We start from the raw sequence: 16,942 nt of genomic DNA on the forward strand, positions 1-16,942 counted from the left end.
CGGATACTCAAGTCAATATTGTGGTATTTCACGGAAGTTATTGTTTAGTTGCTTGGTAATACAGAACTCAAGTATTGTTGGAAAGAGACATGTTGTCAAAGCTTTTTGATTTGCAATCATCAGGATGGATTCACAAATACATAAAATTTCAAAGGGAATAACTATTTAGACTGCATAAGAGGATGCCAATTCGTTGGCAAATGGACTCTGATTGGTACAGGCATTTGCATGGAGAATGCACCAGGGATCAAATAACTACCAAGTTTACATTTCAATACAAACCAAGCGTACCTTGGCCACAGTCAGTCTGTCTGGTTTGAACTTAAGCAAAAGCTTTGCAGTTAACTGTTCCCTGGTGAATTCTCCATGGCAATGTCTCTGCCAACCAATCAACACCCTTTGCTCATACCCTATCAATTACTGTTCCTTTGAGATTTAGTATTTTTGCCAATCTGTCCTGATGAATACAAGACAAAGCTTTGGAAACACATCTCTTTTTCAGCAATACTCAAGTTATCATTTGTGATAGTCCCCTGCTCAGACTTAAAGTGGTGGGTATTCAAGCTGTAACTTCAGCATTTGGTTAAGTTTGCTCCACAAAACAGAAGAGTTCTGGCAACACACAGGTTTAAATCAATACAACATGAACAAAACACAGGCATGTATATTTACAATTACTTTGTTGAAATCATAGTCACAATTTTCTGAGATGATCTTTACGTTTGGCGAAAATCAAAATGGATTCCATCAGTTTTGTCTCAGCTATACTGGTTATCAACAAATTTGTAATACAGCAATTAAATCTTTTCAAATGATCTGTGACAGATAGCTGGAAAGAAATGCCTCTGATGAGATACATTGGCAGTTATCACAATTGATGTGTAGGAAAACATGAGAATTTGTCTCCAGAATCTATCTCCTGGCCAAATTACTAAAAAAAAAACCACTTACTTTCTGGCAGGCAATGTCCTTATAGAGATCATTTACTTAAATGTGTTCCAAACAGACTGCATAGAATTAAAAACCATGTAAAGCGGGAAAACATCCTGTCAGGATAAGTGTAAAGATACCATCTTGCATTTGTAAAGTCATCCAGATAGTGGAGAAACTGAAATGTTGCAGAGATTTTTAAACTGAAGGCACCTAAACAATCGACTGGATTCAATCTCATTCTGAATTCAGGGGTTTGTCAACGTAATCAATTCAAAGTTATAAGGAAGGGAACAACTTGGGCTAGAGGTGAGAAAATCAATCTGACAAACTTGGACCTTTGCAAAGCTGTGTGTTCAATTCCTAAATAATAGCTTGCAAATGTATGATTAATAGCCATGAAGACAGTTGCTTAAATGTTGCACAAGTAACATGAGACATAGGATACAGTGCATACACGATCAGAAAAATACTCCTTTGAATAGAGCCTTGTGTACAAAACTTTGTATGTGTACTGGTCAAGGATTTTCACATCCTCGGTAGAAATAATTTATTTGCTTTAACGGACTGATCAGTCCTCACAATGGGTTCAAGTCAGAATATTCAATCAGCAGTCAATTATTTTATTCCAGCAAGCCTAGTCGTAAAAATGGAGGCAGAAGTGGAGTGACAAAAGCCATTAATGATGCACAAATTCCTTTCTCCTGATAATATTGTACAATTTTCATAATGACGTAAAGAGTTTCTGAAAGGCAATCCTTGACATACCTTTTAGTAGGAGTAGGTGCTGCAGAGGACAAGACTGAGTGGGACACCACAGTATCATTCATGTTTGGCAAAGATCGTTGTTGGGGGCTACAAAGAGCAAAAAAAATAAATTTAAGGAAGATGCTTCTTGCAGTTATACACTAAAGTTGATCTGTTTTGATCAGATGGTAACTTAAGCATTAACGTTCAAGTTGTTCCTTGATAAATGTCCATGGAAGAATCATTGATATACTGGACAGATCTTTAACAGTCCAGCTATATTGCTCAAGTTGTGCCAATTTCAACCAATTTAGTCTCTGAAATTCTGCCAGTTTTCCAAAGTGAAGTTATGATTCAAGTTTCTGCTCAAAACCATTTGCTGAGACGTAAAATCTTCCATGAACCAGCACAACTGGACAGTTTAATAGAATGCAACTGTTCTCTCCTTGAATTAAAATTTTAGTAGTAATCTGGGGGTGTTTTGCTAATACAAATGAAAATAGGTTAAATCAAGAAATGCAAGCATTTTTAATGAGTTTCCAACCCATCATTCACTAATAATTATTTGAAAAGATTATACTGAACCATTTATTAGTGTCATTGGCATATTCATCAGTTTCTTAGAAACCTTTATAATATGTCCACTAAATGCTTATGCACATAAAAAAAAGTTTAATTTGAAGAACCTTCACAACAGAAACTTGCCCATGCCCATTATTTAGATCTCGGACTGTGGCCTGTTTCTCTGATGGGGTCAGCCTTGAATGCCACAATTTTTAAACCAGCGTTAAAGATCTTGGAAACTTGACTGACACTCAATACAACTGGAGCTTAAAATTCCTCAGCATTTTACATTGGTTTGGCCAAATTCCAGCAAACTGCATTAGAAAAACCAGCACAAACTATCAAAAACTCTAGGCTGCAATATCAGGCGTGATTGAAGTCAGCTACTTTGAAGAGGCAGTCTGAAAACTCTTTGGTACGCACGCAATGCACAAACGTACAAAGAAAATTTTTTAAAACTCTCAGGTGGCAGATGGGTTCATGGGGATTCTTAAGCTTCATTTTTAATGGCGTATCATTGGCAGCAGAAAAACACAGCTGCATATGCTCCACTGACACTCATGCTGAAGTATTCATGCACAGAGCTCCACTTTGGTTCACAGGAGCGAAAAATCAAAGCAGATACCATTATCAGACCTGATGGCCCTTCATCACTCAAAGCAGGTAGAGTTCTCAAGTCAGTCGCTGTAATTTAGGAGCACCACAGGATTGTAAAATGGAAGGATTCATCTCAATAATGTAGAGAATTATCTAGCTGCATTATTTTACAAAATGTCATTATACAAATTTTAAAAACTCAATGTTTAGTCACAGCCAAATGGTAAATAACAGAACACCCAAATTAGTCAGTTAAGAGCTAACCATAATACAAAAAATGAACAAAAGTATCGAATCAATTTTGTTGTTTCCATCTTAAATGCAAATTATTTAAGTACACCTGATTACCGTTTATGTTTTTCTATTTAAGTTGGCATACTGTCTTGATAAGGAAAATCTTAGGTTATCCTCAGGAAACACTCTCACATTCTCACATCTGGTACCTGTGCCCACAGACAAGTCAACCAACACTCTGATGTAGGTACAATCATGGAATCAAAACCTTTCAGCTAATTCTTCAAGCTCCGACATCACCTCAGCAATTACCAAATGCCGCCCTCCCTCAGCTGATGAATCAGTGCTCTGCCATGTTCGATACCATTTGAAGGAAGCATTGAGGGTAGAAAATGGACAGAATATACTCTGAATGGGAGAGTTCAATACCCATCACCACATCATCGGTAGCTTGATAGAACCACAACTGATTGAGCTGATCAAGTCCTGAAGAACATTTTTGCCAGACTGAGCCTGTAGTGAAAGAACCTAAGTAAAGAGAAAAATCTATTGAGCTTCAACCTTACCAATCTACCTGTCACATTAGCATCTGTTGATAACAGCATTGTTTGGAGTGACCGCCATGTAGGCTTTGAGGAGAAGCCTACGCACAGAGAACACCAGGCACCAATGTCATGCTAAATGGGATAGGTTCACTCCATTAATAGCAGCTTGAAACTGCCCTTTACGAGCCACTGTGAGCCATCAGCAGTAGCAGAATCATACTGAACCACAACATATAACCTCAATGGCCAGGGTATCGCTCACACTACAAAATCATGATTCAGTTAAAAGTAAAGCATGTCAGGAGCAGCACTAGTCATATCTAAAAAGTTAGATAAGATCTGATGAGGCTACAACATTTGCATGCAGAAATAGCATCATATTATAGACAAGTTAAGCGACGAGCAAAGAATCTGATCTATTTTTGTAGTCTTGACATTTCCAGTTGTGAATGGTGCTGGATGGTTTAACAATGAATAGCAAGTGGAAACTCCACAAACATCTCCAATCTTAATGATGACAGAACCCAGCATGTGAATGCAATTGACAGGCTGAAGCTGCAGCCATCCTCAGCAAGAAGTGTTCAGTGGATGATTTATCTAAACCCCCTTGCATGTGCTCACAATTATTGAAGGTAGTCGTCAGCCATGCAATTCATTCCATGGGATGGCCCTGCTGTAATGCTGCAGGTTGGTACCCCCAGAACTCTGCCCTAAGCCAAGTTGTTTCAGTACACTGACCACACTAGCAAAGTGGAAAATTGTTCAGTAGGTCCCATCCATATAAAGCAGAACAAATCCAACCAGCTAATTACTACCAGATCGGCCTACTCAGAGTCAGTTCAAACTGAAAGAAGGGGTTGTGAACACTGCTTTCGAGCTGCACTTACTCGGTGTCAGAAACCCAACTGATGTTTTCCATGAGGCTGTCCCAACATGGAACACTAGTTTGTGGTGGTGCCTTATTTTGTTTACGGAAATGGTGTGAGGAGTCATTGTGGAAGATTCAGTCAGAACAGCAACCAGCCAGGTCATTATATAACAATTTTTAAAGACTGTTTGTCTCAATAAAAAAAAGAACATATATATGAAAGGGACTATGATGATTCAAGACAATTACATATAGGAATGACTGAACATACCTACATTGTTTCTGTAGGAATTACCCCACTTGACCCAAAGTATATTTAAGAGTTTTGAGCTCTTTCAGGACTTCCCTCTGTTCAATCAATATTCACTTCACCAGGTTAAAGGGTAAGCACTCTCCAAAGTGGCCTTCAAGATGCACAATAATGCAAAATCACTGAGCAGAAACCGATAGCCAAGTTCCACACACAAGGACGGCCTCAACTGGGATCTTGGGTTCATGTCACATTATCTCTAACCCCCATGACTTGCCTAGGCTTGTAAAATCTCACTAACTGTCCTGGCTTGAGACAATTCACAGCTCTTTAACCTGCGCTTAACCCGCTCTTCACTCACATTGTCTGCACCTGTAAAGATTTGATTATCTGTTAAGACTTGCACTCCAAACATCATCTTGTAATTGAGATTGTGTCTATATATGCCCTGTTTGTGAAACAAATCCTGCACTCACCTGATGAAGGAGCAGCGCTCTGAAAGCTCATGCTACCAATTAAACCTGTTGGACTTTAACCTGGTATTGAGAAACTACTCACTGTGCCTACCCCAGTCCAACGGCAGCAACTCCACATCATATCCACTTCAACAGTTCTAATACAAAGGTCAACTTATAGTTACCACTCTGTATACAATTGTGAAGTTATTCTGGGAAATGTCTCTTGGTTCAGTGAAGGTATGATTTTAACAGCCTCCACAAAGGTTTCTGCACTTTTGTTTCTTGTCTGCTAGCTAGGACTTGCTTCCAGGCTACGATTGGAATCTTCTCTCCTGTTTCAAGTGTTGGAAATTATACTATTTTTCCCTTTGATTGTTCTCTCTATTCGCAGTCTGTATGTCCCCTGGCTTCTGTAGCTCTGCAAATTAACATATGTCTGCCCCCCCTTTAGGGTTCAATCATCTAATTCAGGTGTTTTCTATTAACGTGATTATATTTTCTTCTGGTATGTCAAAAACTTGCCAATCCCATTACTCATGGAATCATAGAAGAAGGGGACTGTTCGACCCATTGAGTCTACACTGACTCTCTGAAACAGCATCTTACCCAGGCCCACCCTCATGCCCCGTCCCCCATCTCTGTAACTTTGCACATTTACCGGGGTTACTCCATCTAAGTTACACATCTTGGGGCTTTAAGGGTAATTTAGCATGGCCAAGCCACCGAACCTGCATAACTTTGGACTGAGGGAAGAAACCAGAGCACCAGGAGGAAACCCGCACAGACATGGGAAAAAAACCTGCACAGACATGGGGAGAATGCGCAAGACAGCCAAGGCCAGAATCAAAATTGAGAGACTGACATCCTATGAAATATCTTTTGAAATACTGGTAGCTTCCACCTGTTATTTTTGATACATACTTGGTATTGCTTGTTACTTGGCACATTCAAGATACTCAGCAATAACCTACTCATTAATGCTCAGTTTGGCTCCTACCAGGGCCCCACTCAGCTCCAGACCTCATTTCAGTCTTGGCCCAAATATGAAGAAAAGAGCCACTGCCAAAATGACATGTGAGTGACCATCTTGCCATCAAGGAAGTGTTTGATGATTTCAAGGGATCCCACAAAAACTATTCTCGGCATAACCATCTTCAGCTACTTCTCCATAACCTTCTCTCCACAAAGTCCAAAAGAGGTTCACTGCTGATTGCATAATATTTAAACTGAGGATCACTGCACTTCAGACGAAGGGCAAAGTTAAGAAGGCTGACGTTCACGAATAACCTCAGCCTGTATGGGAATTTTTGACATCACTATGCATCATAGAACCATTGAAACCTATAGTGCAAATGGGGGTCATTTGACTCATCGAGTCTGAACCAACTTTTTGAAACAGCATCCCACCCAAGCCCTCCCCTCCGCCCTATCCCCATAACCCTGCGCATTTACCATGGCTAATCCACCTAACCTGCACATCTTTGGACTTTGGTGAGGAAACATACGCAAACATGGGGAGAATGTGCAAACTCCACAGAGTCACCCTAAGCCAGAATCTAACCCAGATAACTGGCATTGTAAAACAACAGTGCTAACCACTGGGCCACTGTGCCGCCCCAAATGAACCAGCTGTCCAACTTATTGAGCTAAGCAGTAGTAAGCTTCAGTGAAAATCTATCCAGAACTAAACGGGCTTCAGTCCACCCAAATGTGTGTTGCACCCCTTTTGAAAGAATGAGAGAAAGTCACCAACCTCTCCCACAACAATAGAGCAAGCATAAGAGCTTAAGCAGATGTGGAATTCCACTAGTTTGGAAAAATATAAGGTGGAAATGAGTTGCATCTAAATATCTTATTTTCAAGAGCAATTACATTTCTAAATTGCTTTTCAACAGACCAGAGTGAAAAATGAAAATCTCCATTCTTTTTATTGTCCATCAATTCACATGGCATTAAACCAAAATGTGCTGAATATATAAGATCCTTGAAGTGTGTAAGAACCTGACAGGGCAGATGGGAAGAGGATGTTTCTTTTTGTGGGAGAATCTAGAAAAGGAGTCACTGTTTAAAAATGAGGCGTTGTCCATTTAAGACAGGTGATCAGAATGGTTCAGTGGAGGCGCTCTTGCCTCTGAGATAGCAGGTTTTTTTGATTCAAGTCCCGCTCTGAATGATCTGCTGAGAAAGTCAGCAGATTCGATAGGCCAAATGGCCTTCTTCTGCACTGTAGGTATTCTATAATAATATTGAGCACATAATCCAAGTTGCATTATTGAGATTGCATCCAATCTGCAAGCTATATGCACATGATCACAATCCATTGTTTCTAAGCAGATTGGGGAACAGTGTTATGGCGAGTATTTATTCCTCAACTAATATCACTAAAAGCTGAATACCTGTCATTTATTTCATTGCTGTTGGTAGGACCTTTCTGCTTGCAGATGCCTTTCCTACATTCACTTAGGTGGCAATTACATAGTGTACTGTCACTAGACTAATAACCCAGACACCCAGGATAATGCTCTGGAATCATTGGTTCAAATCCCATCATGGCAGATGGTGAATTTCAAGTTCAATGAAAATCAGGAGCTAAAAGTCTAATTATGGCCATGAAACCACTGTCAATTGTCATAAAAGTCCATCTGGTTCACTAGTGTACTTTAGGGAAGGAAATCTGCCATCTTCCCTAGTCTGGTTAATGATGCCAGATACACAGCAATGTGATTAACTCTTGGTTGTCCTGAGTAAGCCACTCACTCCAAGGGCAATTAGGGATGGGCAACAAATGCTGGCTCAGCCAGCAATACACATGTATGAATAAAAACAAGCACTGATGGAATTGATCCGATTGGCTTTAAAGTGCTTTAAGCTTGGCTCTACGGTCCTGAGATTATGGAAGTTACGAAGTAAATACAATTCTAAAATCATCTCACATCAATTCACACACCTCATATTTCTACTTTCTCATGAAGGGACAGAATTATATGCACAGCTACCCATTATACCTATGTAAAAGGGTTTTAAAAAAAGGAAACCAGGGATTTAAAAACATTTTGCCTTTCTGACCTCAAGAAGAGTTAAAAGTACCAACTGTTAAAATCTTATCTCTTGACTTCTGCATTAATTTCTTTTCTCTAGTAGATAGTTGGTAGCTCAGCCTGAATTAGGTGGTTGTTATGTCTTGAGTTTTTCCACAAAAACAGATCAGTGGAATGAAGTTGGTTTCCAATATTATTCCTGGCATAGCCTGGAGGCAACAAGTAGATGGTTAATCCCGAAGCATTCTATACCCTATTGATTGTGTTTGTTAATCAGAGACATGGACCAGTAAACAGGAGAATCAATCAATCAATAACTATTCCATTAATGCCATCAAAATAAATGCTTTTGAAATTGAAAAAGACTTGCTGGGTTGTCAGTAAGAGGGTCTTAGACTAAAGTTTAAGATCTCTAAGATCTGTACTGCAACAATTACAGGGGAAATGGAATGCTACAACTTATAGTTAGAATTGCAGAATAAAGTCAGTGCTTTGATCATAAGACCATAAGACATCAGATCAGAAAGAGGTTATTTGGCCCATCGAGTCTGGTCCATTATTCAATGAGATCAGATAGCATTGAGACTAATGTATTCAATTTTGGACTATCAAAGCATTCAAGCTCCAGCCATAATTCAGAGACGACCAACTAAACCAATCATTAGCATCACAGGATTGCAGAATTGGGTTTTTCCTCACATTGAAGCTGTTAGGAGGATAGGTTAGGATACTTATGTCTAGCCAAGTGAAAAAAATGCCCTTATCTTTTCAGAGTATTAGAGAATGGATATTTATAGACATGGAAAGGATGTCAAATCATACAATTTTTTGTGGGGGTGATTCTAAGCATTATTTTTTGTGTTTCTCCTATCCAAATAGGAGGAAGTGATGAAGGTGATTGACCAGGATAGGGCATTGGATGTTGTCTACATGGACTTCAGTAAGGCCTTTGACAAGGTCCCTCATGGCAGACTGTGCAGAAGGTGAAGTCACATGGGATCAGAGGCAAGATGGATACAAAACTGGCTTGATCAAAGAAGACAGAGGGTAGCAGTCGAAGGGTGCGATTTTGAATGGAAGGCTGTGACAAGTGGTGTTCCTCAGGGATCAGTGCTGGGACCTTTGCTGTTTATATGATTTAGAAGAAAATGTAACTGGATTGATTAGTAAGTTTGCGAATGACGCCAAGGTTGGTGGATTTGCGGATAGCGACGAGGACCATCAGAGGATACAGCAGGATATAGATCAGTTGGAGACTTGGGCGGAGAGATGGCAGATGGAGTTTAATCCCGACAAACGTGAGGTAATGCATTTTGGATGGTCTAATACAGACAGGAAATATACAGTAATTGGCAGAACTCTTAAGAATATTGATAGACAAAGGGATCTGGGTGTACAGGTACACAAGCCAATGAAAGTGGCAATGCAGGTGGAGAAGGTAGTCAAGAAGGCATGTAGCATGCTTGCCTTCATTGGTCAGGGTATTGAGTTTAAAAATTGGCAAATCATGTTGCAGCTTTATAGAACCTTAGTTAGGCTACACTCAGGATAGATGTTCAATTCTGGTTGCCACACTACCAGAAGGATGTGGAGGCTCTGGAGAAGGTACAGAAAAGATTTACCAGGATGTCGCCTGGCATAGAGGGCATTAGCTACGAGGAGAGGTTGGAGAAACTTGCTTTGTTCTCACTGGAGCGACGGAGATTGAAGGGAGATCTGATAGAAATATACAAGATTATGAGAAGCATGGACAGGGTGGATAGTCAGGTTTTTCCCAGGGTGGAAGAGCTAATTACTCAGGGGCACAGGTTTATGGTGCAAGGGGCAAAGTGTAAAGGAGATGTACGAGGCAGATTTTTTACAGAAAGAGTAGTGGATGCCTGGAACTCGTTGCTGGGGGAGGTAGTGGGAGCGGATATGGTAGTGACTTTTAAGGGCAAGTGCATGAATAGGATGGGAAGAGAGGAATATGGCCCCCAGCAGGAGTCGGGCAGCATGGTCGGTACAGGCTTGGAAGACTGAAGGGCCTTTTCCTGTCTGTAATTTGTTCTTTGTTCAAATGCTATTAGATTAGATCTATTCGTGTATGAAGCTGATGCAAGGTGCAGCTCCAAGATGACAGTGCAGGGGTGAGGAATGGTGGTGTTGATGCACCAAAACTAGCCATTCAAAATCAGCAGTAAGCCTGCAACCACATGCACCTTGGCTCCAATGAAATGCCCTAAAAGTTAACTCTATTTCTTTTTCCACAGATATTGCAAATCCTGCTGAGTACTTCCAGCATTTCTGCACTTTGTTTCCATTTGGCTCTAGAAACAAGCTAAGTGTTTGCTCGCAATTTTTATATTAGTCTTTTACTTATACTTTGTTTACTACACAAGATACTTCAATCATTTTCACAAGTTAGAAACATAGAACATTACAGCACAGTACAAGCCCTTCGACCCTCAATGTTGTGCCGAGTTACGTCCAATCCCAAGATCAAGCTATCCTCTCCCTATAATCCTGGAGTGCTCCATGTGCCTATCCAATAACCGCTTGAAAGTTCCTAAAGTGTCCAACTCCACTATCATAGCAGGCAGACTATTCCACATCCCAACCACTCTGAGTGAAGAATCTACCTCGGACATCCCTCCTATATCTCCCGCCATGAACCTTATAGTTATGCCCCCCCAGTAACAGCTACATCCACCCGAGGAAACAGACTCTGCACGTCCACTTTATCTATCCCTCTCGTCATCTTACAAACCTCTATTAAGTCGCCTCTCATCCTCCTCTGCTCCAAAGAGAAAAGCCCCAGCTCCCTCAACCTTTCCTCATTAGACCTACCCTCTAAACCAGGCTGCACTCTGGTAAATCTCCTCTGCACTCTCTCCAATGCTTTCACATCCTTCTTACAATGAGGTGACCAGGACTGAACACAATATTCCAAATGTGGTCTCACCAACATCTGGTATAGTTGCAGCATAACCCCACGGCTCTTAAACTCAAACCCCCTGTTAATAAACGCTAACACACTATAACCTTCTTCATGGCTCTATCCACTTGAGTGGCAACCTTCAAAGATCTGTGGCTATGAACCCCAAGATCTCTCTGCTCCTCCACATTCCTCAGAACCCTGCCATTGACCCTGTAATCTGCACTCAAATTTGTCCTACCAAAATGAATCATCTCACACTTATCAGGGTTAAACTCCATCTGCCACGTTTTGGCCCAGCTTTGCATCCTATCAAATGTCTCTTTGCAGCCTGCAAGAGCCCCCCATCTCATCCACTACTTCACCAATCTCGGCATCATCAGCAAATTTACTAATCCACCCTTCAGCCCCTTCTTCCACGTCATTGATAAAAATCACAAAAAGCAGAGGACTCAGCACTGACCCCTGTGGTACACCACCGGTAACTGGCCTCCAGTCTGAAAATTTTCCCTCCACCACCACCCTTGTCTTCTATTATACAGCCAGTTACTTATCCAATCAGCCAAATTTCCTTCGATCCCACATTTCCTTACCTTCTTCATGAGCCTACCATGGGGGACCTTACCAAATGCCTTACTAAAATCCACGTACATGACATCAACTGCTCTACCTTCGTCCACACGGTTACTTCCTCAAAGAATTCAATCAAATTTATGAGGCAGGACTTACCCCTCATGAAACCATGCCGACTATCCCGGATTAAACGGAATCTTACCAAATGGTCATAAATCCTACCTCTCAGGACCCTTTCCACTAACTTACTGACCACCGAAGTAAGACTAACTAGCCTATAATTACGAGGGTCATTCCTATTTCCTTTCTTGAAGAGGAACAACATTTGTCACTCTCCAGTTCTCTGGCACTATCTCTGTGGACAGTGAGGACCCAAAGATCAAAGCTAAAGGCTCCGCAATCTCATCCCTTGCCTCCCAAAGTATCCTAGGATGTATCCCATCTGGCCTAGGGAACTTATCCACCCTCAGGTTTTTCAAAATTTCTAATACATCTTCCCTCAGAACATCTACCTCTTCCATCCTATCAGCCTGTATCACACACTCCTCCTTAAAAACATGGCCCCTCTCCTTAGTGAGCACTGAAGAAAAGTATTCATTCATCGCCTCACCTATCTCTTCTGACTCCATGCACAAGTTCCCACTACTAGCCCTGACTGGCTGTAACCTCACCCTGGTCATTCTTTTATTTCTCACATAAGAGTAAAAAGCCTTGGGGTTTTCTTTTATCCAACCTGCCAAGGACTTCTCATGCCCCCTCCTAGTTCTCCTAAGCCCTTTCTTTAACTCATTCCTAGCTACATTGTAACACTCGTGACCCAACTGACCCTTGTTCTTTCATCCTTACGTACACTTCCTTTTTCCTCTTTACGAGGCATTCAACCTCCTTTGTGAACCATTGAATAAAGTTTTGAGGTAAATATGGTCACAGTTGATCAACTGTATTTATTCTACCCCCTTCATTCCTTTTCTTATCAAGTTAGTTTGTTGTTTTTTTTGTTGGGAGACTATTCTTAATACTTCGTGAGGAAAAATTCCCTTCTCAACTTTTGATTTACCTAACTTGTATTGCCAAAATGTCTTCTGTCCAACACACAGACTCAAAAGCAGAGCCCCTCTTCACAAACCAGAGTGTCATATCACAGAGTCACCCCTGTTGCAAATTTCTGCTCCTTCCCCAAAGCATCAATGAAGCTTTAAAGATGGGATGCCTGGAACTGTATGAAATGTTCCAAATGTGGTCTCACATATTAACTACTCAACATTGGAATTACAATCAAAAGGCCCTAAGTCACATGCAATGCATTTGATCAGGGAGTTCACTGAATGGTTAGCAAATTACTTAAGTCTTTTTGTTCAGCAACATCTGCTATTTCTTCACACATTTAGTTTTGTTCATTATTATTCTACCATTAAACAGTATTAAATATTCTTCAACATTAAAATTTATTTACTACACCTCATTACATCCATTTAATTAATTTGATTTTTCTGGCACATTGTCATGTTTCAGCATCTTGTGACCACATTTATCTCAAAAATTTATTCATTACTGTTTAGAAATATATTTGTATTGCCTCAAATACAAAATACAACAGAGGCCCCTAGTTATTCATTGGTTTGCCCCACTGCTGTGTTGAAAAGCTATTTGGTTTTTGTTGGTCTGCAAGATGCCAAGTTCCTTAGGAAAAAAGTGAGAGGTGTTTCAGAACAGGACATAGACACCAAAGGAATTAGTTGCATTTTTGGATGTGAGGTGATGCAAAGGCAGGCTGCAGACCACCATTAAAGGCAGAAGATGGCAGAAAAGTGATTCCTTGGACTATAGGATAGGATGTAGAGGGATTACTCTCTTGATGCAAGATGACCCAGCAAAGGGATGGGAGAGTGTTTAGAAGGGGGAATGGGGGGAGGTGGGGGTATGACTGTGTTGGCCCTATTAGGCATAATTTGACAAATATAAATTTCCTTATTAAAGTGAACAACTCCGCCATCTAGGCCTGCCCCGCCATTCAAAATGGTGCACAATTAATAAGGTGAAGGCCAGAAGGTTTGATACGTTTTCCCACCATCCTCTGCATGGGAAACACTACACATTCCTGCCACCCTTCGTGGCACTTAAACTCAAAATGGGAGAATATCACCCAAGATAATTACACAGGAGAGTTTTTAAAAACACAGCCTGGAACTGTTACTTTTTCACCAGTTGTCACCATTGCTTAAGGATTGATTTAGATGAGGACTAAGCTCAGGTTATTACATTTGGATAAATAAGTACAGAGCAGGAAAATCAGTGAAGCTGCAAAGGGTCAAGACAAACTGAAAAGTAACATGGTGGTAATTTTCTAAGACTAATAAGCCAGAGGCCCGGACTAATACCCAGAGACCCGGACTAATATCCAGAGACAGAAGTTCAAATCCATGGAGGAATATACATACATTTAATTAATTCATAAAAATCTAGAATGAAAGGCCTAGTCTCAGGAATGGTGGCAATGAAACTACCAAATAGTTATAAAAAGCCAAATGCTTTACTTAAATCCTTCAGGGAAATCCATTACCCACATTCAAACCAGCTGAAATGTGACTCTAGACCCACTGCAATGTGGTTGACTCTTAACTTGACCCTTGAAGTAGATTAGCAAGTCACTCAGTTAAATCACACCACCAATATGGATGTATGTACACCAAATGGATTGCAGCAGTACAAGACAGTGGCTCACCACTTTTGAGGGCAGCTGGAAATGGGCAACAACTGCTGGACTAGTCAGCAAGGCTTACATCCCATGTATATATTCATTTTATTACATTTCCTTTCAAAATCAACATGTATCCATTTCTTATAACTTTAATATGACACAGCAAATGGTGGCACAGCAGTTAGCAGCACTACCTCATAGCGCCAGGGAGTCGGGTTCAATTCTGGTCTTGGGTAACTGTGTGGAGTTTGCGCTCTCGGTGAATGTATGGTTTTCCTCCGGGTGCTCCAGTTTCTTTCCATGGGATGTGCAGGTTGGGTTGATTGACCATGCTAAACTCCCCTTAGTGTCCAAAGGTGTGTAGGTTAGAGGGATTAGCAGGGTAAATATGTGGAATGACAGGCAGAGAGTCTGGTAAGATGCCCTATCAGAGAGTCAGTACTGACTCAATGGGCTGAGTAGCCTGATTCTGCACTATAGTAATTTGATGATTCTAAATGATATTTCAATATTTACGCAGAATTCTACATCATGCACTGAATCACTTTTTAAGCAGTGATCTTTCCCAAGCCTCTTGATATAATAAATCACATAAATGAGATTCATTTTCACTCTCAAACTTACAAAGCCATCCAATAGTCAGACTGCAAACAGCAAAGTGGCAGAGCAGCTTTGTTCACATTCATAACCAGCTGAATTGGTATTGATTTACACCACAAGAGATGGAGGCAAATAATCAATAGATTACATACTGCAGCCAAGCAAAATGTCACCTGCGCACAGGAATCAAAGAGGCCTGTAGATATTTCTGGAGTGTGCTGAATAATCAAGCGCTGCAAATTCCGCATTACCAGCTGCATTGGTCGTCACGGTCAAGCCAGCCTCATGCTTGTGTCTGAGTGTTATTCTTCAGATTCATAAGCTGCAGGAGCTAGCTGACAATAAAGTTGCAGTTATAGTATCATCACAACACACTTTTCACATTAAATCCAACATACACCCAAGTTCATGGTGCAACGGTGGCAGCACTTGGTAGAAGCAAGTGCGTAATCGTACTTTGCTATTTATAGCTCTAACTGGAACAATCCCAACGTCAGTCGGCAAAGTTCAAATTCCCTGTTTGCTACCAGGCAATTAAAACTCCTCTCTCACGTACCAACCAACTCAAAAACAGCTTCTTCCCTTCTGCTGTCAGACTTTTGAATGGACTTAACCTGCATTAAGTTGATCTTTCTCTACACCCTAGCTATAACTGTAATGCGACATTCTGCACGCTCTCCTTTCCTTCTCTATGAATGGTATGCTTTGTCTGTATAGCACGCAAGAAATGATACTTCTCACTGTCTGTTCATACATGTAACAATAATAAATCAGATCAAAGTCAAATCGAATCACTCCACTCCCCCATCACACCATCCCCTCTCCATATCATAAATTAGCTGCTGCTGCCTGAGAAAAACATTGTAAAACGTGGAATAAATAATTCATTTCAAATAAAGGGGTGGATTTGGGTTGTCCCTACCTCCCCAGCCAAAAGCTTCAGCCTGTTCACTAACCCAGTTGCCCCTTGCTACGTTGGGGACAGCCTTCATTGAGTTGGAGAGGGATGCGACTCCAATCTGGGAGGAAGTCCATTTTAAAGTCCTGAAGGACTTATCCAATTGGCCAGCAAGCCAATAGTTTCACAGGAGAATAACGGAATAATCTCACTGGTGGGACTGCATGAAGACAACAACTGATGAATCCTGGGCCTCAAGTAAATGCAGGGACTTTGGACAAGCTAGCCTGGTAGATTCCAGCAAGGTAGGGGAGGCTAAAAGAAAAGATACAGTCTTGGAAGGGAAGGGGGCGGGATGATGGCTCCAACGGACATAGAGCCACCCACTCGATCCCTAACCCTCCTGCCCAACTGAGAACCACGCACAGTGGTTAGCATTGCTGCCTCACAGCACCGGGGACCCATGTTCAATTCCAGCCTCGGGTCGCTGCCTGTGTGGAGTTTGCATGTTCTCCCCATGTCTGCATGGGTTTCCTCTGGGTACTCCAGTTTCCTCCCACAGTCCAAATTTTTGTTGATTGCCCAAGCTAAATTGAGCATAGTGTCGGGGGATTAGTGGGGTAAATGTACAGGGTTACCAGGATATGGCCTGAGTGGGATTATAGTCAGTACAAACTCAACAGGTCAAATGACCTCCTTCTGTACAGTTGGGATTCTATAAAAGTTACTGGGCTGCCCGCCTTGCCCCCCACCTTCCTCTGCCACATGTATTATTGTGGTAGAGGCAAAATGAGGCCCCGAAGTTGTTTTACCTGCCCCACCCCCCTCCACATTAATATGGGAAACAGGTCTGTGTAGACAGTGAGATAGCCAGCAGATCACTTGTTTCATTTTATGAATCCCTACTGGCTTTCAAATATGCTGCTGTGGTTGGGCCTGTAAAATTCAGTCCCGAGAATCATTTACTGAAAAGAATGGCTCAAATGTCCTTTGCCCTTTTAAGATGCAAAGCATAGTTCAAGTAC

General features: G+C 41.2%; 1 protein-coding gene across 5 annotated transcripts in view; it reads right to left on the reverse strand.

Annotated features, from left to right (window-relative positions):
- The window catches only part of dtnba (dystrobrevin, beta a), a 427,082-nt gene that overhangs the window by 162,324 nt on the left and 247,816 nt on the right, over nucleotides 1–16,942 (reverse strand). For all 5 annotated transcript variants that reach the window (XM_080192276.1, XM_080192275.1, XM_080192274.1 and 2 more), the window contains exon 11: nucleotides 1,699–1,785. In XM_080192276.1, the coding sequence (XP_080048402.1) occupies nucleotides 1,699–1,785 (87 nt within the window). The remainder of the gene's footprint in view (nucleotides 1–1,698; nucleotides 1,786–16,942) is intronic.

Source organism: Carcharhinus amblyrhynchos, chromosome 7 (assembly GCF_965287045.1).
Source record: "Carcharhinus amblyrhynchos chromosome 7, sCarAmb.v2.hapA, whole genome shotgun sequence".
Classification (NCBI taxonomy): Eukaryota; Metazoa; Chordata; class Chondrichthyes; order Carcharhiniformes; family Carcharhinidae; genus Carcharhinus; species Carcharhinus amblyrhynchos.